The following is a 24293-nucleotide window of genomic DNA, read 5'->3' as shown; positions in this document are numbered from 1 at the left end:
ACAGTTCCCCCTTTTTGTTTTAGACGCATCAGGCAAAAGTAGAGGTCTGATCTCTGATATTAGAAATAAATTGGGACTTTGTACCGATGTTCATTTAGGTGTCATCCACCGAAAGAGCATCAGACCCATCTGATACCTTTTTCTCAGAGGCGGGACCTGGGGCATCAACCCGCATGCAATCAGACATGCTCTTCTCTGGGTCGAAAGCGGCTGACCCTGAGTGCAGTGCTTAGCCTCGCATCCTGAGCATAACATTTTAGCTTTTTATGGTAGCCAACCATGCTTGGGGAGACTGTCCTGCTTCAATGGCTGTAAAGGCCTAAATGGTCATGGCTACATTACGCTGTTGTGAGACTCTAATCTTGCATATATACCACAGGCAAACCAAGGAGACCAACACCAGAAGGCCTGCTAACGCTCCCATGCCTGCCCATTCCTTCAGATGATTCATGGCTGCAGCAATCCATGATGATAATCCTGTGGCTAGTCCTGCGTCCACTCTGGTAGAATTTACCATGACAATGGCCACTCTCAGCTGCTCCATCATAGTATCGAATTCTCCAGTCCAGTTACTTAAAATATAGCTAGACAATTGTTTAGACAGATTTGCAGCACAGGAAAAATTCTCATGTTGTATGCTAGTGACACAAAGTCCAGCATACTTTCATTGACAGCCAAGTTGAGCTATTTGCCATAGGGTATCAATTTGCTCCTGCACGAGGTCAATCCTCTGATTGAACACCATCAAGCCTCCTTTTAGTTGAGCATTAATTCCTTTTTGTATATCTAAGGCATGAGCTACATTGGCTAAAAGATTATTCAGGGTCTGAGCAGTCTGCACAGTATGACTCATGTCTAATGCCGCGGTGGTAGCTCCAACAGCCGCCAATGAGATGGCAGTAACAATGGCGGCTGTAGTTCCAAGATCCCTTTTCTGTCTGAAGAGAGTCATAGCGTGAGGGGCATCAACGGGCACAGGCCCCCAGCGGGGCATGTGAGTAACCAGGGCATACCTTTTAGACGCATCAGGCAAAAGTAGAGGTCTGATCTCTAGCATTCCAGCATTGGGCAAAAAAGCAAGTATCATCACCACAATTACTTGGCTCTATCTGGCTAATAATGAATAAAAATGGGGGATATAAACAAACAGGTGTGGGCTTATAGGAAATATTATGAGAAGCCTTAACCCCCTCGTTGGAACATCCTGCATCAATTCTAGAACTAGCAGTGGTGGTGTCCGAGGTCTGAGTAGGTTCAGGAGACCATTGCCCCCAGGGGTGAGACGTGCTCCATGTAAATTGACTAACTCCATGTTTTCCTCCACTTTTGAAAGTCATTTAAGGTTCTTAAATTATTCCCCCCCCCTTTTTTTAATTTTTCATCAATTATACTTTATTCATTCTGCATCCCCCATAAGCCCCTCCCTCCTCCCCTCCCAATCCCACCTTCCCTCCTCCCTCTGCATGCATGCCACTCCACAAGTCCACTGATAGGGGAGGTTCTCCTCTCCAATTCTTCAGATTCATTCAAGACATCTTTCCTGTTGTCCCAAGGAAAAGTATTAAGCTTCCTCTTAATGACCCTGATCTCTTCAGTAGTCACACTTCCCTTGGAGCCAACTTTACACATTTCTTTTTGGAGCAAACTGCAAGTTTTTCAAATATTTCTGTTCCTTTTTTTGTTCACTATTTCATGATGGGTTTGGATGAAGACAGTAAGCAGTATCCAGTCTTCAGCCTAAATGGTGGGCTGCCCTGAGACTTCCTCCACCATATCAGTCTACCACCTCTATATTCAGCTTCACACCAAATACCAGGTCAGGTTTCTTGTCAGAATGTCATTTCCATGGCCTCTAGTCCAGTTTTCTGCAGAGTCTTAATTTCCATGGAAAACTTTGACAACAGTTTTTACTCTCCTAACAGCATTTTCATCTCAGCTCCCACTAGAACACTAGAATCATAAACTTCTGTTTATAGCGTTCTAGGGTTTCCAGAGCCCACATCTCCAAACTCTTCTAAAGCCCAAAGGCTTTTGAACCACACTGTCATATAGGTTCTAACACTACTTCTCTGGTGCCAGTTTTCTGTGTTAAGTACCTGCTCAGTGGCTGTGACAAAGTACCTTAGCAAAACAACATAAGGGAAGAAAGATTTATTTTGGCTTTGGGTTTCAAAGGTTTCATCCATCATGGTGGAGAGAATGTGGCACAGAACAGTGTTGGTCAGGAAACAGAATGTGTGCGATCACTGGCTACCTTGTTTTTCATCTTTATTTCATCTAGGCCCCCAGCCTATAGGATTGTGCTGCTGATGTTCAAGAATAGTGTCCCTCTTGTAGTTAGCCCTGTTTGGAAATACCCATACAGATACACATTCACAGACACACCTAGAATTTGCTTTACTAATCCTCTGTGTTTCTCAGTCCAATCAAGTTAATCAATATTGTTCATTACATCTATCATGTTGTATTTGACATTCCTTTTTGCTTTTTTAAGAAATAAACTCCTTAAAACTATTTTTTCTGTTTCTTTTAGACTTTTTCTTTTAAGAGAGAAATATATTATATACATATACATATATGTATACACATATACATATACATATTATATACATATACACATTTATTTATTTAATCACTTTACAGCCTGATTGCAGCCCCCTCCTTCCTCCTCCCAGTCTTTCCCTTACAGCCCTTTCCCCCCACTCTCTACTTTTCCTCAGAGAAGGGGAGGACTCCCATGGAGCACATCATGTTGCAGTAGGACTAAGCATATCCTCTCCCACTGAGACCAGATAAGGCAGCCCAGCTAAGGCAAAGTGATCCAAAGGCAGGCAACAGAGTCAGAGACAGCCTTCTACTCCCATTGATAAGGGAACCCACATGATGACCAAGCTGCGCATCTACTACTCACTGTAAGAGGCCTAGGTCCAGCCCATGCATCTCTTTAATTAGTGATTCAGTCTCTGTGAGTTCCATGGGCCCAGGTTAGTTGACTGTGGAGATCTTCTTGTGCCCTTGACCCTCCAGCTCCCTCAGTCCTTCCTCCCATTCTTCCACAGAACTCCCTTCTAGTTCCCTCAATCCTTTCTCCCACTCTTCTACAAAACTCCCTGAGCTCAGCCTATTATTTGGCTGTGGGTCCCTGCATCTGTTTCCATCAGCTCCTGTGTGGAGCTTCTCAGAAGACAGTTATACTAGGCTTCTGGCTACAAGCATTGCAGAGTAGCATTAATAGTGTCAGGGGTTGGCTCTCTTCCATGAGGAGGGTCTCAAGTTGGGCCAGTCATTGGTTTGTCATTTCTTCAATCTCTGCTCCTTCTTTATCCTCGCATTTATTGTAGGCAAGACAAATTTTGAGTCTAAGGTTTTATGGATAGGTTGGTGTTCCCCTTCCTCCACTGGGAGTCCTTCCCCACTGGCTACAGGAAATGGCCACTTCAGGCTCCATATTGTCCACTTCCTCTCATATCTAATGACCCTTAGCTTTGCTTGCTTGCTTGCTTGCTTTTTTAAGAGGGAAGTATTAAACAGTTGCCTAGAAACTGGACATAGGAGTTAACTGTTAACTCAAAAAAGAACTGAGCTCTTTTTTGACAGCCCCATAGTTGTCTAGAATCTGTAGGTGTTTTTGTTTATTTTGTTTTGGTTTTTGCTGTTGTTGTTGTCTTAATTGGGTCAGTTTGATGGAGAAGAATCTATAAATCTATAAAGCAGTCCTATGTGGGCATACATTGTGACCTGGTGATGACTGACCTTAGTTTGAATAAAAGCAAAAAATGGGGAACTCACACCTCATTGACCATTCCATGCAGATTCTCCTTATTAATAGGAGCAAGGGAATTGTGTTGTAGGAGAAAGTATAGACTGACTTGATGCCCTTCTGGTTCTCTATCAACTGGTATAGATACCCCACAGCCAGGGAACATGACATCTGCCAGTATTCACCAGATACTGAATGTACTTGGAATAAACCTTTGACCCTAAGAATCTGTAGGAGATGGGAGTTACCAGTCAGTCAGCTACTATTTCTGCAGCTTTCTCACAACTCAGAGCTATTTGGAAAGGGTAACTATGCCCTGTCAGCTCCTCCAAAATATTCTGAGTTTAGCTGGAAGTGAAAGTGGAGGAGTGGCTGTTCCATTGGCTTTTTTCACCTGTTTTATAGGCCTTCCTCAATATAATAACTGCTGGTCACCTACTCCACCCTGAACGGCACTTTCACCTTTAGAAACTGATCTGAAATTTAGCTGCTGAGCCCCCTAAATAGTTCCTTTTACAAGACACACTGTGGGGAAGTGAGCACCCTCCCTGCACATTCTTTCTCTGGTATGGAAGCTCCCATTGTTCTTACCCAGGTTCTATAGAATGTATTAAATAAATGCTTCTCAGTTTGTTGTAAGCCTTTTGATCTGTCTCCAGAAACTTTAAATGATTATGTTTGTTGGTTCTAAGCAGCAAAATACAGTAAAATCTCTGAACCTACAGGGTCAGCATCCAGAGACTCAACTAACTGTGGCCTTAAAATATTTGGGCAGAATTGTGTGTGTACTGAGCAAGTACAGACTTTTAATCCTTGCCATTATTCTCTAAATAATATAGTATAACAACTCTTCATACAACATTTACATTGCATTGGTATTATAAGCAATCTAGAGAGGACTTTAGAATATTACACTGTTTTATATAATTTACTTGAACAGCCACAGATTTTGGTATTGTGGTGGGGTTCTGGAAGCCATCTTCATCAGATACCATGGGAGGTTTTGGTACGTCTCTCCAAGAGACAGGTTTTCTCTGAGCGCCTAGACAGCTGTCCTAGAACCACACCTAGTCATTCTGCTTTAGTGATTCTGCATCTTAATAAAAAGTAATTTTCAAAATTGTAATTATGTGACTTGAATTGAGAAAACAACAGTTTTTTTCAAAACAGTTTTTTTATTGGGAGTTAATTACTAAACTTTGATCTGATTAATCTTGGCTTTAGTGAAGTTTGAAGTGTGGTTGGTTTGTTTGTTTGTTTGTTTGTTTGTTTGTTTTTAATAATGCAGAGAAATAACTTACTTGTAAGTTTTCTCTTTGGAGGTCATCAGTTCCAGGCTTAAGAAGCATTATGTCAGGAAACTATGAATTTAAGATTCAGGAGTGGGGATATGGCTTTCTGTTTGTTAATACAAGGACCTGAGTTTGTATCCCCAGAACTCACATAAAAGTCAGATATATAGTACATACCAGTAACCACAGCATTTACAGGGAAGAGGCAGAGCCCAAGGTCTCCCTTACTAGCCAGTCTAGCAAAAACAGTAAGCTCTAGGTTCATTGAGAGACCCTCTCTCAAAATCTATGATGGAAACGCGATTGAGTAATTTTCTGAATTGCTCTCTGCCTTTGTCTTAGTACCATCTGCCTCTTCAAATGGGTCAACTCATAAAAAAGAGCCTGACTCATAGTAACATACCCAGTAAAAGTTAGCTGTTTATTTATTGTTGAGATATAAGTTAAAGGAAAATCATATCTCATTTGTGAATTATATTATCAAGACCAATAATGACAGGGATAAGAAGGGGCCCCATGCTCAAACCCTGAGGGCAACGCATTGCTGGTAGTAAACTGCCAATTGACATTCCCCCTTTGTCACCATCCAAATTGTCAGGGAAGCAGGGAACAAAGCAAAGAACATCAGCTGAAAGAAAGATGACAGGAAGAGCCCTTGAGGGAATCACAGTGGGGAATGGGCTACAGCCTGCAGCACTCAGACTTTTGCCCGGAACAGTGATCTCTGAACTGCAGCAGTGGAAGTACCTGGAAGAGGTCATGGGAGTAGCCCCAGATGTGAGGGTGATCCATGTCACTATAGCAACTGAAACTGCTACCACTCCTTTTGACATCTAAGTGTACCTACCACTGTAGCGGTGGGAAGCAAAGTTGGCGACTTCCTTGGGTACTTTTGGTAATAGTGTTCTTTCTCTCCCACTCTAGGTGCTGACAACTGTTCTCTGATTGATCCTTTTTTTTTTTTTTTTTTCATTTTACTTTATGTGCACACATTCAACCAATCAGAGCCCCGGGTGGCTCAATGTAACTGAGTGGATGAGCATTAGAAAAATGGTCTTGCTGAAGTGCCCTTCTGAGAAAAAAGAAAAGGAAGACTTCCTTCAAGACCCATCAGAGACAGACTGGGAACAGACAGAACTTAGTCAGGCAACCTAAAGGACTAAATCCATAGCTACATTGGGGATTCATTCACTTGTGTTCAGTCTCCAAGACTCCAAGCTTTCACAACCAAGGGGAGTTCATTTCTGCTGCTGTTTCTAGCTTCCAAGACCCACTTCTTCAGAGACCTGTGGCTCCAGACTTGGAGACCTCCTGCTCCAAAGACCTATAGGAGTCATAACATTTTTCATAGTAACACTCCTGGCTAGTTTCCCAAAACTACCAAGAGTTCAATTCTATTTTGTTCTTATCAATCCCAAGAAGACCTGTTTTTCCATTTTAAAATTGTTTAATCTCATTTAAGGCTGCAAATCCCTTAATAATTAAGTACCTCTCCTTTGTGCACCCTTTGTCGTCTGCCCACCTCATTCTTGGAAAGGGCAAGACAAGAACCCAGTTGGCAACAAGAGGGTCTCCAGCAACCACTTCACCAATGCCATCTGTATACATAGATCTTAGTGATATTCTACTTCCTCACTAGGTATATATGATTTTTAGTTCCCTCTAGTGGAGGAAAATCAGGTGTGCTCTTTTTAAAAACTCATTTCTTTCAGATTATTTAATGATTATTTAATTGTTCCTAAAGACTTAACAAGTAGTGAAAGATACACATATAACTGTCCTTGATTATTAAATTTTTCATTGAACCTTTGATCTTAACTGTTTTTTAAGAAAAACTTTAGAGTCATATGATAATATTAAATAATATAGTATATAAACTATACAGTGGCATAGAAATGATAGGCATATATTACTTTGCTTAAAGTCAGAGCATTCTGTGGTGGTAGTACTTTGAAGTTTTCCATTTGCAGTCATGGTAAGAAAATGTCGAGGGTAATACACACACCCTTGGTTTCATATAGATTATATGTCTTGACCATTATCTGAAAAGTATAATCAATGTGAATATGCCGCTGAGAAGAGATTGCCTCAAAGTTTGGATGGTTTTAACATCATCTTCATAGAAATTATGGGTAACAGAGTACTGGATTGGGAAGCAAAAACCTGTGCTCATTTTTCACTTGAGTTATAAATTAGCCATGTGAATTTGAGCATGTCACCTGCCTACCAGGGCCCCATTTTCTTTCTGAGTAAAATGTGAACATAAAGAGGGGTGCTATGATGGCTTACAGTTACATCCATTTTTAACATTCCCTACACTTCTATATCATGTTGAGCATTGGTCCAATTGGTTCTGTGCACTTGGTACTGCCTTTCAACAAGACTGGCAGAATCAGCAGCAGTAAATGAAACTGGTAAATGCTGAGATCTTGAGGCATGGGAGTTCAGGGAGTAGGGGTGCCAGCGGTAGGGGTGCAGGGTTGCTGTGTCATCACAGCAGCATATGCCTACCTCTGCTGTTGGCTGTTAACAACTGTGAAGCAACGTGTAAATGGGGTTTTGTGAATGAGAAATTTTCATCAGGATAAAAGTAATGTATATAAATATTAAATGGGTAAGGAGCATTTATTATGATGCATTCCATAAAGATATTTTTACTCAAGTACCTCATGTACTTTGGCCATATTCAGCCTCCTCTACCTTGCAGTTTCTCCACCGATCTTTTCCACTAGTCCCCTTCCTTTTTATGAGGATCAGTTTGGAAGTTAAAAAAAAATGTTCATGTTAAAGCACATAAGCATGGTTCAGAGAAGCTGAAGGGAAAGGAGCCAAAATAGAATGTAGAATAGAATATAAAAACATTATCGAGGAAAGAAAAAAGCCTTTAGATTCCAATTATGTTACTAAATAGGTCTGTGGACTCTGTTAAGTGGTTGAAGGTAAAACCAAAGCCATCCTGAAGGATTATAACATTTTAATTCATGGAACAGAGCACAGTGAAGGAGTAATATAATAATACGTTAAACTGCGATAACACTTTAATGAGTAGGAATGAAAAGGAGAAATTGAAGGCAAAGGAGCCCATTAGATGATCTTTGCTGTGATCCGGATAAGAGTTAGTGAAGACTGAAACTGGGCTAATAGCATTAGGAGGAAAATAGTTTTAACAGGTGATGCAGAAATAAAATGGACAGGTTTTGGCAGCTGTGAGTACAAAGTAAAGGAGAAACAATGGTCTGTAGAAGGATGACTCTAAGACATGCCTAGATGAATGATTTCCCAAACAGTTAGAAAACAAAAAAGTACAGTGTTGAATTAAGATTAAACTATACAACATTGTGGCTTAGTAATAGGTGTTCACATTGCCATCTTTTTGTTTTCAGACCTGGTTCAAATGATTCTGGTAAAGACAAGGAGGAATGCTTTTCACCAAAAATGCTCAAAGAAAAAAAGAACCATGCCCCATGTTATGCACTGGGCAAAGTTCTTCCGCATGCTTTGTGAACTATCTAGGCCTACTCCATGAGTAGAAGTTGTTGTCCTACTCTTCCCTTCCCATTTTACAGATGAGGAAATTGAGGTTACCAGTTGCTGTAAACGGGATTTTAAAATGAACCTTTTGCCTACAAGTCTGTTACACTATCAGCATAAGTACCTTCCTGCAGAAAGTTTTAGAAGGGTACATGCCGGATCTGTGGACTAGGCCTGATTTGCTGCTCACACAGGGCCTTCAATGCTATAGCCAGGAAAGTTCAAAGCAAACCAAAGAAGCTGATAAAAAACTTTATATGAAATGAGCCATTATCTAGAATGACGTAAATAATGTGTCCATTGTAACAGTTTACCATAATACTGTGTCATGAGTTAGATCTTTTGTTATGACTAAGTGACCACTGGTTCTTAAAATGAAGGGGAGTTGAGGTTAGCCTGTCTTATTTTCACTAGCTTAGAGGATTCAGCCTTCCTGTATTCCACTCAGCCATGTGGGAAACAGATGTGAGAAGCCTCTGCCTCTCAAACTCAATTATTAAGGAACTTTGGTTTTATTTGTTCCCAGTTCGGTAAACTGGCAAAAGAGAAAAATGAAAGAGGAAGATTGATTATAAATGTACATTCTTTACTGAGTAAGAAAATGCACATTCTGGCACTCTGCCTACAAAAACTAGAGAAGAGTTTAGTGTCATTATTTGGCAGACACTCTAAAATATATTTATTTCATTTTTGTAAACATTTATACACTAATTAGGACATAATTTATATTATTTTAATATCAAGATGGGAAACAGAAAATTGGGCTGCACAGAATGTCCCCAAGGGAACTCCTTATAATTGTTCAAAGAACAGAGAAACACAGTTAACGGTAGTTTTATACATCTCACATAACACAGTGCTGGCTTTGGCAGCAAACAGCTGAAATGACGTGAGAGTTGTACTTTTTGAAACCTAAACAATTATTCTCAAATCTGCTCATTGCTGGAGTGTACAACAGAGCCCAAGTTTCCAGTGTTACACATTGCTCTCATGACCACCAGGAGCTGCAGTAGCCCATTACCTGCCCTGATCCTGACCTTACTCATTGTGCTTTTGTGCTTCCCTTAAATGTCACTGCAGACTCTTTGGGGGCAGAGCACCTACTACTTAAACATACTTTCTGAAACGAGTTCTGCCTCTAAATACAGTTTAAATTGCATATCTAGATAGCTACTACATTTTGAGTACTAAATAAGATACTGCCTTATTTTCAGGAAGAATGAAATGAAAGGTTTGTTACGAGGACAAGAAAGTTTAGCATACCTTAAAATTTATGAAAACACTGGGAAATAGAGCTTTTGCAGAAGGGTCTTCTCATAGGTCAGAGTTTCACGGTGCATAAAACATCCTCTTGCCTCCTGCCTGCAACTGTTCTGCTTTGAATTTTTCAAAGGTTTGTGACTAGATTAAGAAGCCAAGACTAAACGGCTATTTACCTACACATACCTGTTAGCAAGCTTCTCTTGATAATACACTTTGAGTTTTGTCAAGAGACTAACAAAATAAAATATACAAATAATTTGGTGGTTGTGTGTATAAATCTGCAAGTATTATCTCTAGCCCTGATTTTACAGCACTTATTAAAACAACTACCTTATTCTTTCCACTGATGTTTTCCACAATAAATGTCAAACGTTGATACTTTTTGATATAGATTTGCTTCATACTTCTTTTGGGGACACTTTCACTCTGTAGCCCATGCCCTGTAGTCCTTCTCCCTTGGACTCATAATCGCTGGGTTTCCAGGTGCAAACTGCTATTCGCATGTTTTGTACTATTCTATGATATTTTGTTGACAAAAGAATTTTATGATTAGACCAGGAAACCTATGTAACTAAAAACCTTGGTAATAATTTTACTGTACCATAGAGATTCTTGGTCTTAGTTATTTGCTTATTTATATATTGAAATGATCATAAGTTGTTTTCTGAAGAAATTGTTGGCCCTATTGGCATTATTTCTTGCAGTGGTTTCATAATGGAGAAAGGCTTGGAAAAGAGAAGTAAGAACTAAGGAAATCTATCCTGGTATGGTTCTTTTGGGAGAACCCCAGCTATCAATAAATAAATAAAAATAGAACATAAATCTACAAAATATAATCAGGAAATATACACTGGATATATACATAATGTTTGTTACTTTGACAAATTTGTTGAACTTCTGTTTTATTGTAATAACATCTTTTTTGCTGTTTAAACTTGACTGGATAATTTATGTACAATAAAATAAACCCATCTAAGTTGTAGTTCAATGAGCTTTAACAAATTTTATCATTTTACAAAGCACCCTCATCTCTCAATGTGTATGATGCTTTTTGAGACTTTAATGTTGAGAAGTAATTGAAGCAAAAACTAGGTTTTCTCTAACTTCCTTTTAAAATGTGAAAAATACATTATTAAAATAGGTGTCTGGTTTTTTTTTTTTCTTGTTTTTTTTGGGGGGGGGCCTGGGTCCCCAGCTCTGAATTTTGACTGTTTGTGGGACTGTTTGTGCAAAAAGAAGTCTCCTTGTTGAGGTATAAGGACAAATATTTAGTATGCAGTTAGGGATTATGCTGATGCTAGTGTCCCAGTCAGGGTCACAGTTGTACTATAATCAGAGCAAGCTGAGGAGGAAAGGGTTTATTTGACTTACACTTTCATATCACTGTTCATCATTGAAGGAAGGCAGTACAGAAACGCAAACAGGGCAGGATCCTGGAGGCAGGAGCTGATGCACCGGCCATGGAGGAGTGTTATTCTTTATATATAATTATAACATGCCCTATCTTTCCTTCTTTGGTTTACACCTCCCAAAATGAAAAGCAAGCAAAGAACTGTACTGATTAGAGACATTAGAAACATTGTATTTAGTTATTACCATGCATAAATACAATCTTAATAGTCAGTCATATATTTGAGAAAGTGAAGCACTGTAACTTGATTTGGTTTGGCTTTCCATTACCTCTGCTGTTTCTTTCTAGTTGTCTGATTGGCATGTTTTATTAGTTGTACCCCCATGTTTTATTAGTCACATCATATTCATGGTTGAGTAGTTCCTTGCACAGAATACTGAGAGATATATTTTGTGAGACAAATAATTTGGTTTTTTTTTTTTAGTCTAATGTTGGCTCTTACCCATAAATGGCTTTTAAACAAATGCTTTTTTTTCTTTAAAGACACTTTAATACCTCATAAGATAACTATTAATAAAGAACTTTGAATTTGTCACCTGGAACGTTTATCAATATCTAACTATTAAGATCAATGATTTTTTAGTGCTTAAATATGGACTAGGAATGATCTGACATTCATATAACTTAAATCCAAAGTAAATAAGTGACATTTTAAGCAGTTATTTGCCAGCTCATCCTAATGAAAAAGAAAGACAAGTAATTGTCACAATGGTTTGCTTCATTTTATAGCTGACTGGTATTTGTGCATATAGTATTGGCTTTAGTTTAAACAGGGCAGTGTGCTTTAATGTGTTTGTTACACTTACCAGAACCCAAAACTGAGAAATATATTACCAAAAATGTCATTAATGTGGAAATACTTAGTGCAGCTTAGATTAATTTCTAGTTAGTGGACATTTGTCTAGTGGAGAAACAATAACAAACATTCCCAATTCCCTTTCTTCATTCAAAGGACAAATGAGATTTTAGCTTATAGGATAAAAAATGTGGGCAAGACCACAAAGAAATAAAAAATGCCCGGAACTCTACAAGTGTATGAAAAGAGATAATAAAATTTGTCGACGCGGTAGTAAAATGTGTAAAATATCAAAGAAGTAATGAGTTTGCAGTTAACAAAGTACTTGTGTGGATATGTCTGGCCCTCTGTTCATCACTGGTTGAGAAGGTCTTTCTTGATTTATAGAAAAATAGCCCTATTAAAACAAACCTCATCTTTACTTTAGCCTTCGTGTTGGTTATTAAATAAAGGTGGAACTCAGCAGCAGAAATGACTTTACTACTGTAACTTCTCCAAGGTTCTGCATAGATTCCTTTCTTTTTATATTTTTATATTTGTGGTGGGATATAAACCACGCATTTGTTAAATAGTAAATACTGATCAAGAGATGGATTTTAGTCAGGACCATTCCCCTCGAATTTCCCAGCTGGAATGACCTGGAGCCACATGTTGCAAGGGCTTATAAGGACAAACTTGTAGGCCATCATACTTTCCCATGAGGCTTAGTTATTTTCCGAGAAGTACAATTCCCAACATTCCAGAAAGTTACCTAGTTCCTGGGTAGGTGGGGCTTATGGGTTAATTTGGGGGCATTACACTAAGCTCACCTGTGAAATGTATCTTAGCTAAAGGTCAGGTCCAGTCTCTAACAGAAGTCTCTGATGTGAGGGACAGGATCCTGGAGGAGACTCTCCAGCTACCAGGCAGATCAAGGTTTAAAAAAAAAATTCCTTTCATGAACATCATATAGTCATTAGTTTTGACAGCAAGGAAAAATGTCAATACTAATTTTCATTCAGTTACTTTGTTATTAACATTTATTCAAATAAACTGGCCCTAACTATTTCTAGGACACAATTAGGATATTCTGTTTCAGTTTGGAGCTTGGGTCAGCTCTTAGTGAATTTTAACTTTTGAGTTTATGATACAACTTAGATGTTATTTAGAAGTGGATGAGAATATTTCGGTACTTTGTCAGGAAGTCATCAGTGGTGACAGTGCAACAGGAAGAAGTTGGGTGTGTAACAGTCTTACTAGCTACACAGCTAAGCCTGTATTGCTGTGTTAGCATTCTTTCCCAGCTGCATCTTGGGACATGTGTAAACTACACAGTCCATGGTACCTTTGTGGTGTAATGTCAAGAGCACTGGGCTTTTGTCATTAATCTTGTCCTTAGATGTTATGTGATTTTTCAACAACTTACATCATTGAACCAGAACCTCAGTTTCTTCCTTTGTAAAATGAGGACACACACACACATACACAAACACTAGGGTGATCACAAGAATTCAGTAAGTACTTAAAGAGGGGGTACTTGAAAATTCCAAGTGATACTTAGTAAATCCCCAAATCTTTTATTGCGTACTATAGTGTTAGAATCTATAAAGCCATTCATTCCATTAGTTTTGAAGCATACAACTCTATGCAGTGATGTTAACCATTCTTGTTTGGTAAACTAAGCAAAATAAAAATAATTTTAAACCATAGAATAAATAAATGATTTAGATTAACAATACTGAGAAAACTGCATTTAGTTGTTAATCGATAAATTGTACTTATTAAAATAAGCTATAAAATTATCCTTTATATATTCTTGAGCTATCCATAATTGAATTTAGATTCTTTTTAACGATTTACCGCAAATCTCTGTCTAAGAACTGCAAAAGAGAACTTAGGGTATGTAGCATATAGGTAGACTTCTCACCTGGAAAAGCACAGGTATGAATTTGATGGGGGAGAGGGATCGTAGAAACGAATAAGAACTAAAGCAAAACGGGCTGGTGAGATGGTTCCGTGCGTTAAGTCGCTTGCCATTAAGCCTGATGACCCGAGAACATTCCTAGAATGCATGGTGGAGTGAGAACTGATTTCCACAAAATGTCTTCTGATGTCCACATGTGACTTTGTCACACATGTGCATGTGATCACACAGACAAATAAGTAAAGGTAATGACGAAGAAAACAGTTTATCTAGAGCTGTCCCATTTTATTTGTAGCTGCTACTCACATCTTGCCGTTCAACACTTAAATTGTCACCAGACTAATTTTATATAGACTGTAAGTATAAGACATATGGTATCCCAAAGAGCACAAAAGGAACATTTTATTAATTTTAAGTATGTGTTTAAATAATATTTTTCATATATTAAGTTAAGTATATTATTAAAATAGCTGATCTGATCTTCAATGAATGTTCCTGAATGACCTAACTCTTAAGTATAGGTTCTTTAAGTTCAGATACTGAGATTAAAATTGTTATTCCAATGCTAAACATTTTTAAAACTGTCTTTCTTTTAATCATTTATAAACATCAAACCTGGTTTTTATACATTGTCAAATGAGTTTGTTGCAGAATTACAGCACTAAGTGGTGGTACCCATTTTTATGAAAGAACTGTACTGATTATAAAGTGAATAATAATTTTTTAGGAAAATTTTTTTAAATTTATTACTGATCCAGCTTCCCTAGCTATTTCTTATTTAAGACATTTATAAGTCAGTCCTAGTGTCATACTTTACTGCTGTTGACAGCCCAAACTTCCTAGGAAATTAATAGTAGTTTTAAGATTGTATAGCATGTTGATTTAATTTTAATGTTACTGATTTGAGCTATAAAATTAAATATCATTAGTGCCTCTTTTTAAAGAAAATGAGTTAATCAAATATAGTTATATAGTTAAATGTGAAGGTACTAAGTATAGAAATAGAGGATTGAAAGTCTCACAAACTTTCCTAAGAAGATGGAAACAGAGTAAAGGGAAGGGAGAAAGGAGAAAGTTACCAATTACTAGTCACTGAATGCAGCAGTCACTCCAAGCAATGTTATAGGTATGTTTCATGCTATAAGCAGTCAGACAGTCATGCCAAAGTAATCTGCTTTCCAGTCCTTCCATCCCTGCTTCATGCTTCAATATGTAGGCAAACAGTAATTTTAATATACATGTTGTCATAGATTTAATAGCTGCATGTTTCCTTAGGTCACATTCACATTTTAAAACGACAAGTTTGAGTTTCCTACTTTTGGAATCTACAGTTAAAATGCATATACAATGTACTTGTGCTTTTTGAGTTCTTTAATTTTTCATTTTGATATTTGTTTTTTTAAGTATGCTTTTCTATTTGTACTTTACTTGATATTTTAGTTATGGAAACCAATTATGCATCTTTATTTTTTGGTTTTTTGAGTCAGGTTTTCTCTATGTAGCCTTGGCTGGCCTGGACTCGATTTATAGACCAAGCTGGCCTTAAACTCACAAAGATCCTCCCACCTCTGCCTCCTTGAGTGCTGGGATCAAAGGCATGCACCACTGCTCCCAGCTCAGTTATGCATCTTTTACATTGCTGTCCCTGTCATTTCAAATTTATTTTCATTTTGTCAGTTTTGTGTTATCCTGTCAGCATTGTTTCCAAAATGTCAGATCCAGTGACATTTATGTTGCTTTGTTATTGTAAAGCAAGGGCCCTAGAAATCCTGTTTTTATTTGGAGAGTGATAGGTATAAAGACTAGACCAAGAGCTTGCTCAGCTCTTTACTGTGCCAAGAGCAGGGGGTCTTTGACAGACCCGTTTCTACTAAAAAGCTTTCAGTGTAACAAAGGTGTCGTGTAGTAAATATTGAGTGGGAATTGAAGCATGTTGCAGTTACAGGAAAGGGGCAAAATGGAAAATAAACAAGAGCCGGAAAGAGACCAGTCTTTATTGTGGCAAACACTGAATGTGTTTGCTTCATGGCTCCAGTGTCGGAGCACAGAGTTGAAATTGCCTTTCATCAGAACAGAAATGAATGGAAAGGAGTCACTAATGTGAAAAACAGGGGTATAAAAGGGTGACATCTGATAAATTGAGAAGCTAGAGAGAACATAAAAAGAAGTAATAAAACTCTCAAGCTTTCCCTGGAGTTGGGAAGCAGAGCGTTCTTGAGAGGAGAGAGCCAAGCAGGCATCTGATAGATGTTGTCTGGCTCAGTTTGGCCCTCCAATACACTTGTTAAACACCTTCCTCAGGGTTAGCATCTCCCCTGCACATGCCCTGCAGCTGCTCCATTCACTCCTCCTCCGGGGCACTCCCAACTGCTTTTAAACACAGAGGCATTTTTCCTGGGCCTGTGGTCTTTTCTTTTGAGGTAAACATTGAAACACACACACACATACCCACACTTGGCCCCTTTGGCCCATTCCTCTTCATGCTGTTCCCTACATGGTCCTGTCTCATGTGGTTTCCTGTTGCAGTCTTGTCACTGACCTTTGAAGCCAATTAGTAGACTCTGAGAGTACCACATCATCTCTCACCATTTCCATGCTGGTGACGAACAGCAAACCATTTATAGAAGTTAGTACTTGGTATGCAGGTGGCAAGGGAAAAAAGCAACTAGTTTCTGACTCCAGATTCTGCGGGCTTTTTATCAGTGCAGTGCCATTAACAGCCACATACACAGTGTTTGTTTGTTTGTTTGTTTGTTTGTTTGTTTGTTTGTTTTTTCACAACCCCAGTGAGGAAACAAGCAAAACATGCTTTGCCCCAGCCATTTATTTTTTCTTTTTTTTTTTTTTTTCTTTTGCCAGATTCTTTATCTGTGAACACATCCACACCCATAACACAGCTTAATGGAAAGATTGCTGACTTTGGAGTCAGGGTTCAAAGCTCCCTCTTTTGATAGCTGTTTAGCTGTGTGATCTTGAACATGTTTCCAAGCCCGAGTGAGTTTCCTCATCAGTAATGTACCTACCTCACAAAAGGCTTGGAGTGTTAAGCTCAGTGAGAGAAATGATACATTTTAATCTAGCATTAAATAATAGTCTCTTGTGTACCAAGTTCAGCCCTGACCTGACACATCCTTCCATTGCTTGGATTCCAAGACCCTGCCTAGGGGTGATGAAGGAATGAAGAAATGACAGACACAAGAAAAGATGGGATCATGTGGTCTATGCTCTTAGAGAAACTGCAGTATTTTCCAGCATGATTCTTATACATAGCTAAATCAAGGAGGCAGGGTTTATGGCATACAGCTAAATCAAGGAGGCATGTTTGGCAAATCAGAGCAGGAACTGTCTTGAGAGGGGGTAGTCCTGAGGCTGTAAACATTGCAGGGAAGGGAGAGAAAGCTACTGTGAACATTTTCTGCATCCACTTTCGCATTCACGGGTGAACCAGGAGGGAAAACTTTACATTTCCCTGAACGTCAGCCAGGGAAAGGGTTGTCATTTCCTGTAGGTCTAAGGCAGTGGAGCCCTTGCCATGGCCAGGCCCCTGTCAACAACATACATTCATTCAGGGCTTCACTGGCTCCCTACAAACACTCCTTCATTTTTTTACATGTTCAACATTACCACTTGGCCCCAAGGAAGGCTTTGCCATCCCTCTGGGCCTCACCCAGGGAAGGCTGTGCCACTCTTGTGGGTCTAAGGCATTGGGGTCCTTGATATGGCTGTACGCATTCACTCAAGACTTGACTATTTCCTGACACTGGCTGCCCTCTTCTTAGAATTTTACCAGCTCAGAATGTTCATGGCCTTTTCTAAGATTGGAGCCTTCTCCATGTACATACATACATACATACATTCATACACACACACACCTTTATTTTCTCTATGCCCTTGACTTTTTTAACATTGTATTATTGATCTCTCCTTTTCTGATAGTGTCTATTTTGTATGGCCTTCTTTTATTTACTTTGCCTGTATGTGAGTAGATTTTGTAAGGTTCTGTCTGCAACCGTTGTTCATGTTGACAAGACTAAGTTGAATTAATAAACCAGAAAGGAGATCATGTTATCTATTGCATTGTACAGTCCGTGATCCGTTCTTCCTTTCTTGTCTCCCTTCTGCTTTCAAATATAAAAACACCACATTGTATTTTATGCATCAACAAACAGGTACAGCACTATTAGTGGAAGGCTTTAATTATATTATTCTGTGTACACATAACAAATGATGCCCCCAACTAAACTTAGTGCAAGGATGTTGATATTAATTTTGTTTTCCAATTAAGACTTGGTTGTTGTTGCTCTTGTTGTCATGTTGTTGTTGTTGTGAGATATGTCTCATGTAGCTCAGGTTGACCTTAAACTTACCATCTACAAGTGGATGGCTCTGAACTCTTGATCCTCCTACCTCTACCTCCCAAGTGCTAGGATTTCAGGTATATGCCACCATGTTCAGCTACAAACAGTACTATCATCTTATTCAGGGCAATACTACTTGCTTTATCTGAGTGTTCTTCAGAAAGACATTGCAAAGTACTTTAAAATCCTGACTTATTCAACATCTTTTATAGATGATATTTTTCAAAATTCCCATGCTAGGGCTGGAATTCAGCAGTGCAGCACTGACTTATACAAGGTCCTGAATTCCCTCCCATCACTGCAAGAACTAATTACGTCATTTTAACTTTGGCTCTGGGAATAGTGCCTTTTCTGTGCAAACCATACTATTACTTCTTTTCGTATTTCATAAAATTTCTGTGAAATGTCTATAAATGCTACATTTTATTCTTATCTGGCTCAAGGAAAACTAAGATAAAGGTAAAATTCAAAACAGTAAATTGAGTTACTTGTCAGCAAATCAAGGAAAAGTTATCGGTCTAGATGGTGAAATGTGACTGTAAGAGTTTTTGGGAATATACATGTATTGATTTTACTTTGGGACAAGGTATTTCTGTGTACAGAGAAATGAAAATGTGTGTTAGTAAGTGCTCCCTCCCATATCTAGATGGAAGCTGACAAAAGTATGAAAAGTTGTATTGCCTCAGAACTGAAAGGGCGAGAAGATAAGCTCAGTTTGAAATGGGGATTTCATCTCTTTAGACAGAGAAGTCTTCATATTACCATAGATCACATCCATCCATTCATTCATCCTCCACTCTAATTGTCTTTTGCTCTTACCTAATGAAGTATGTTGTATGTTTATTTTGCAGATCTAAAGCGTGAAGCCAGTATCTGTCATATGCTGAAGCATCCACACATTGTAGAGTTATTGGAGACATATAGCTCAGATGGAATGCTTTACATGGTTTTTGAATTGTGAGTGCACATTTTATTTCTTGAGTAAAGTTTTAAGTGATGTTGGTTGCAGAAAATCTTAACACCTTTTTCTTCAAGTTTAGCAACAATTGTGGGCTCCATCTGTTTCAAGAGAGACTTGAAGTCACAGGTAAAAGAAAAAAAAGGATTTTCTTATTTAAGATTATAAGTGGCAAAGGAAACAAAAGCTGGACATATCAAGTACCCTTACATTTTCAGCACACTTCAGAGAAGAGACTCCAAAACGAACTAGAGTTTAAAGGGATAAGATGTCCCCAAAATACTTAGTTTGTAACTTAGTAAAGAAGAGGGAAGTGAGAGTGGAGATTCTATGTAGGAAGTCTCTCTGCCAATTCAAAATGTGTAAAAACACATTTAACTTTCTCTTTTTATGTAATTATATTGCCATAAAAGGAAATTTCACAACTAACATTATCTTGACTTCAATACACTACTTCATTTTTCTTCACATAATTTTGTTTAGATAGTCTGTAGATGCCTAGATAAATGTCCAAAGAGATTATATAAAGCTTTATGGGGTAACATTATACAATATTTTGTCTTTAATCTTATTTTATTCAAAATTAACCCATGACTTCGATTAGGAAAATAGAAAAAGAAGACTATACTACCTTTAATATTAAAGACACCAAAATCAGATCATGCATTCATTTTCTATTTCTCCACAACACATTGCTTCAAAATGCAGTGGCTTTTAAGCAATATCCATGTATTGCCTCACTCTGTGCATCAGCAATGAAGTTCAGCTTAGCCAAATCCTATGGCTGTTGATCTCTCACAAGATGGTAAACAGGGTATTGGCAAGGGCCAGAACTGTATTGATGCTGGATCTGATTCCAAGTTCATTCACATGGCTGCTAGTAATCATGTACTGAGAACCTCAGTTCAGAGCAATTAGCCTGAGGCATTCCTTGGCCCCTTGTCACATGGACCTCTTCATAGAATAGCATGGCTGCTAGCTTTATTGACATAGCAAGCAACAAAGGTAGAGATCAGTCTTACAACCTAATTCCCAAAGTTGCATATCATCTCTTCTGCCATATTTTATAAGCTAAAAATTAGCTTTAGATCAAGCTCACAAACCAGGACATACATAGCAAGAAATGGGAGTCCCTGGGGGGCATTTTTAAAGTTGTCCCCTACTTGGCTACCCCTACTAGGCTAACTAATACATTGCCTATGTATATAGAAATTTGAATTTAAAAGAACTGAAACAAATAAACTAAAATTGAAGACAAGTTCAGCTGCATAAGTGCAAAATCAGTGCGCATTTAATTATGACTGTTTATTTGGGGAAGATGTAAATGTTTTGATTAGTTGTTTGTAATAGCTTAGAAATCTTAAATGGAATCTTAGGCCACATTAATTAGAAAGTATCTAGAATTCAAAGCAAAGCCACACTCCGACTCTTACACTCTGCTCTCTGATCCAGTAGTGTTCATAGTGAGCAGCACACTACAGTTTATAGATAGAAGATAATAACCAGGACAGAAAAGCCTGCAAATTCCATTGTAGAGTCACAGTCTTCAAAAGATTGGCTGGCAAACATGCTAGAACTTTGAGCTGGGTCTGCCATAAGTTGATATATTAAAAACTTGTGTTATGGAGCTAGAGAGATGGCTCAGAGGTTAAGAGCACTGGCTGCTCTTGGAGAGGACCTGGGTTAGATCTCCAGCACCCACATGGCAGCTTACAATAATATGACCCTCCAGTTGAAGGAGATCCATTGCCTTCTGGACTCTGCAAACACCCGAGATGTATGTGACATTTGCAGACATACTTGCAAGCAAAACACCCATACATAGAAAATAAAATTTAAAACTTAAAATCTTTTATTGTCAGAATATTACTTTCAGCACCTGAATGTTTTGTTTTGTTTTGTTTTGTTTTGTTTTCTTAAATTGATTTCCTTCATAAGAGTATAGCTACACTCAAGGAAGTGTCTACTATATGGCAAAGTAGATCCTCTGTCAAATCACAGAACCCAGTCAGACTTGTCTTCTGTCAAAGAAAAATGTCTAACTTCTTTGTTTTTTTAAATAAAGTGTTAATAAACAGCCAGATGACATTCATCTGCCTATTGATCTTTATGAACACACTGTCTAGATACAAGGTGACACCCCCTTTCCTTCCTCAGGTCCCGGCTTTGCTTCTGGGCTATCTTCCTCAGTGGAAGCTTTGCACTCCCCCACTGTCTTTGAGAGTAGACAAGCTTTTTGGAGTAGGGGAGCAGCTGGTCTTTTGAGATGGCTAATTGTAGATCCAGAGAGATGGAAAAAAAAAAGAAAAGAAAAACTAATGGATCATAGAAGTTGTTTTCAGGCAGACTAGGTTATAGTAAAAGAGGAAATGGAAATTGGTTGCTTTCATACAACCTAGTCCTGGAGCCCAGCAAGATGCCTTCAACTGGTAAAAGCTCTTATTGTTCTGCGTGGTCCTGATGACCTGAGTTAAATTCCTAAAACAGAATAGCCTGGAAGCTTTCAGTCAGGCTAGCCTGGAGTACACAGCACAGCAGAAATAAAGGAAACCCTACCTCCCTCCACAAAGTGGAAGGTGAGAACCATCTCCTGAAAGTTGTCCTCCGACTTCCATATGCACATTGTGGTGCTCACAGTAATAATAGGTAATTAAAAAAAAGTTCTGGTTCACATGGTCCTTGAAAAGATTTTGAGATTTCTAGATACACTTGAATCCCAAATGAAGAACCATGGCATGGAAGAGCTCTTAAAGATGTTGGAGTCATGACCATCCAGGAATGTATTGATTTTCTTATTCTAAGAGCTCTAACATAGGGAGAACATGATCAGTGTCTTTAGTTATTTGAAAGACTGTGACAAGAGTATGTGCTTGCTCACTGTGGCACTCCAGGCCACCACTAGAATCAACAAGTGACAGATTTCACCCTTAACTATTAAGGAAGGTCCTGTAATGATAAGATTTAGTCCAGGAATGAAGCCATTGTCATACAGGGCACACACTTACCTCCTCACACTCAACAGGAGCTCTATGCATATGAAAGGGCTAAAGGTAGGATTTTACTTTGAGACTAGCAAGGGTCTCTGAAATCCCACTCAATTTTAAGACTATAATTGTTTTAAAAATACTTTCCTGGTTTAAGTTTATTTTCCCTAAAGAACCCTGTTTGTGTCCAAATTTTTATTCTGAGAGAACGAAAAGGTATAATCATACACTGTAGTGTAACAAGCACAGAAAGCAACATGTTAGAATGTGCCTAAATTTTGACCCTCATGCTGCTAAAATAACAGTGTAGTAGAGGGAATATTCTTTGTTGTCATAAAGTCCAGGATTTGAACTTCTTAGTGTTGAGGCTGCCTTCCTGAGATCTTTGTGGCGGATTTTATATGATAGTATTGAGATTAAAATAACCCAATGGCTGTGACTAAAAGATGACATCCCATTAAAGATAAACAGTTACCAGTGAACATTTAGGCCGAATGTTAGCCTCAATCAATAAAACATAGCTGTTTTCTTTCTTTTTTTTTTTCTTCACCTTTTATTTTGGAAAATTCCAAATGAAGAGGGAGACTAATATAATCAGAAAGCCAGCACTGAATTCCAACAGTTATCAAAACATTTGTCATTCCCTGTTCAAACTATCCTTTCCTGTTGTCATCTTCCCTTAGAGATTGCTAAAGTGGTGTCATCTCACCTAGAAACACTCATTTAGAAACACTCCTGTTTTAAATGATAACACTGTTATCATGCTTAACAAAACCACCAATAATTCCTTAATATCATATCATATTCACTTGACATTCAGTTTTTCCTAATTGAACATGAATCTAAAATGACAGTCATCTAAATTTAGAACTTTTTATGAGCTCTAAGGATCTGAAAATAGATGATAAATTCACAGCTAAAATAACAGTGATTTCTTTAAAAGCCCAGAACCAAAATAGAAATATAAAACTTTTCTTCTCTATCATTATTTTATAGACCTATCTTCACAGATATTTTTGCCCAGGTTTTTACCTTTTGATTCCTTGGATTCAAACCAACAAACCAAAAACAGGTTACTATTAAGAATTGGGGGTCCTCTGGCTCAAAGAGCAAAGCCAGTACACTTACTTTTGTGTGCCTCCACCTACTGGCACAGAGAGAGAATGCATCTACAGCTGCAGTGTGGATTAAGCTATTCCAGGATTCATCCCATATTCCTGGCAATAGATGTACATTCCTGTGGTATTCAAGGGCTCATTGATCAAGCTATGAGGGAGCTGGATCTTTTTCAGAGCTTTATAATGTTACATCAGTATAGAGTAGACAGAGAGAGAGGAAACAAATGAACTTAGGCCAGTTGATTTTGTTGCTTCATGTCTTCTTGGGAGCTCTTATGAGGGGGAAAGGCTAGAATGAACAACATATTTGGATTACCAGCATGTTTTAAAATTGGGTATCCATATCTGTCTTTTCCTCAGTCTATGTGTAACCAATACTCCTTCTAAATTGCACTTGTGAAATTATACGGCATAATTATGTTGCTTGGGTATTAGAAAATCATAGGAAACAGTTGGGATCCACATAATTAGAAACAGTTTGTAAATGTAAAGCATACTTAAATGCAAAGTTACAAAACCAGAATTGTAGGACTGGGAAATATTTAGAGCAAGAGATTTCAAAACCTAGAAAAGCCTGTACAAACCAGTCGTGGTGGCACCAACCTTTAATCCCAGCACTTTGGGAGGCAGAAGCAGGCAGATCTCGGAATTTCCAAGTTAGTGGCCAGCTTGAGGTCCAGGACAGAGAAACCTTATCTCAGGAAGAAAGAAAGGGAGAGAGGGAAGAAGGAGGAGGCAGACAGAAAATAAATCCTGTGCAGAATGTCTTAGGCAAGCACATACCCAGGTCCCATCTCAGAGATCAATTTGAACAGATGCAGGTATTTATGGGACCAGGTAAGAGGAGTGTGACCTTTAAAGCAGGCGGGACTAATGCTTAGAAATTACATTGTCATCTCCCCATCACCCACAGCAAGAC

The 24293-nt window shown here is 38.4% G+C and overlaps 1 protein-coding gene across 13 annotated transcripts in view; it reads left to right on the top strand.

The window, feature by feature from the left end:
- Window positions 1-24293, top strand: part of Cask (calcium/calmodulin dependent serine protein kinase) — a 350715-nt gene that overhangs the window by 116255 nt on the left and 210167 nt on the right. For all 13 annotated transcript variants that reach the window (XM_060375163.1, XM_060375171.1, XM_060375166.1 and 10 more), the window contains exon 3: window positions 19166-19271. In XM_060375163.1, the coding sequence (XP_060231146.1) occupies window positions 19166-19271 (106 nt within the window). The remainder of the gene's footprint in view (window positions 1-19165; window positions 19272-24293) is intronic.

This window comes from Meriones unguiculatus, chromosome X (genome assembly GCF_030254825.1).
Source record: "Meriones unguiculatus strain TT.TT164.6M chromosome X, Bangor_MerUng_6.1, whole genome shotgun sequence".
NCBI lineage: Eukaryota > Metazoa > Chordata > Mammalia > Rodentia > Muridae > Meriones > Meriones unguiculatus.
The sequence above is the reverse complement of the archived record's forward strand: the minus strand, read 5'-3'. Positions and strand labels throughout refer to the sequence as shown.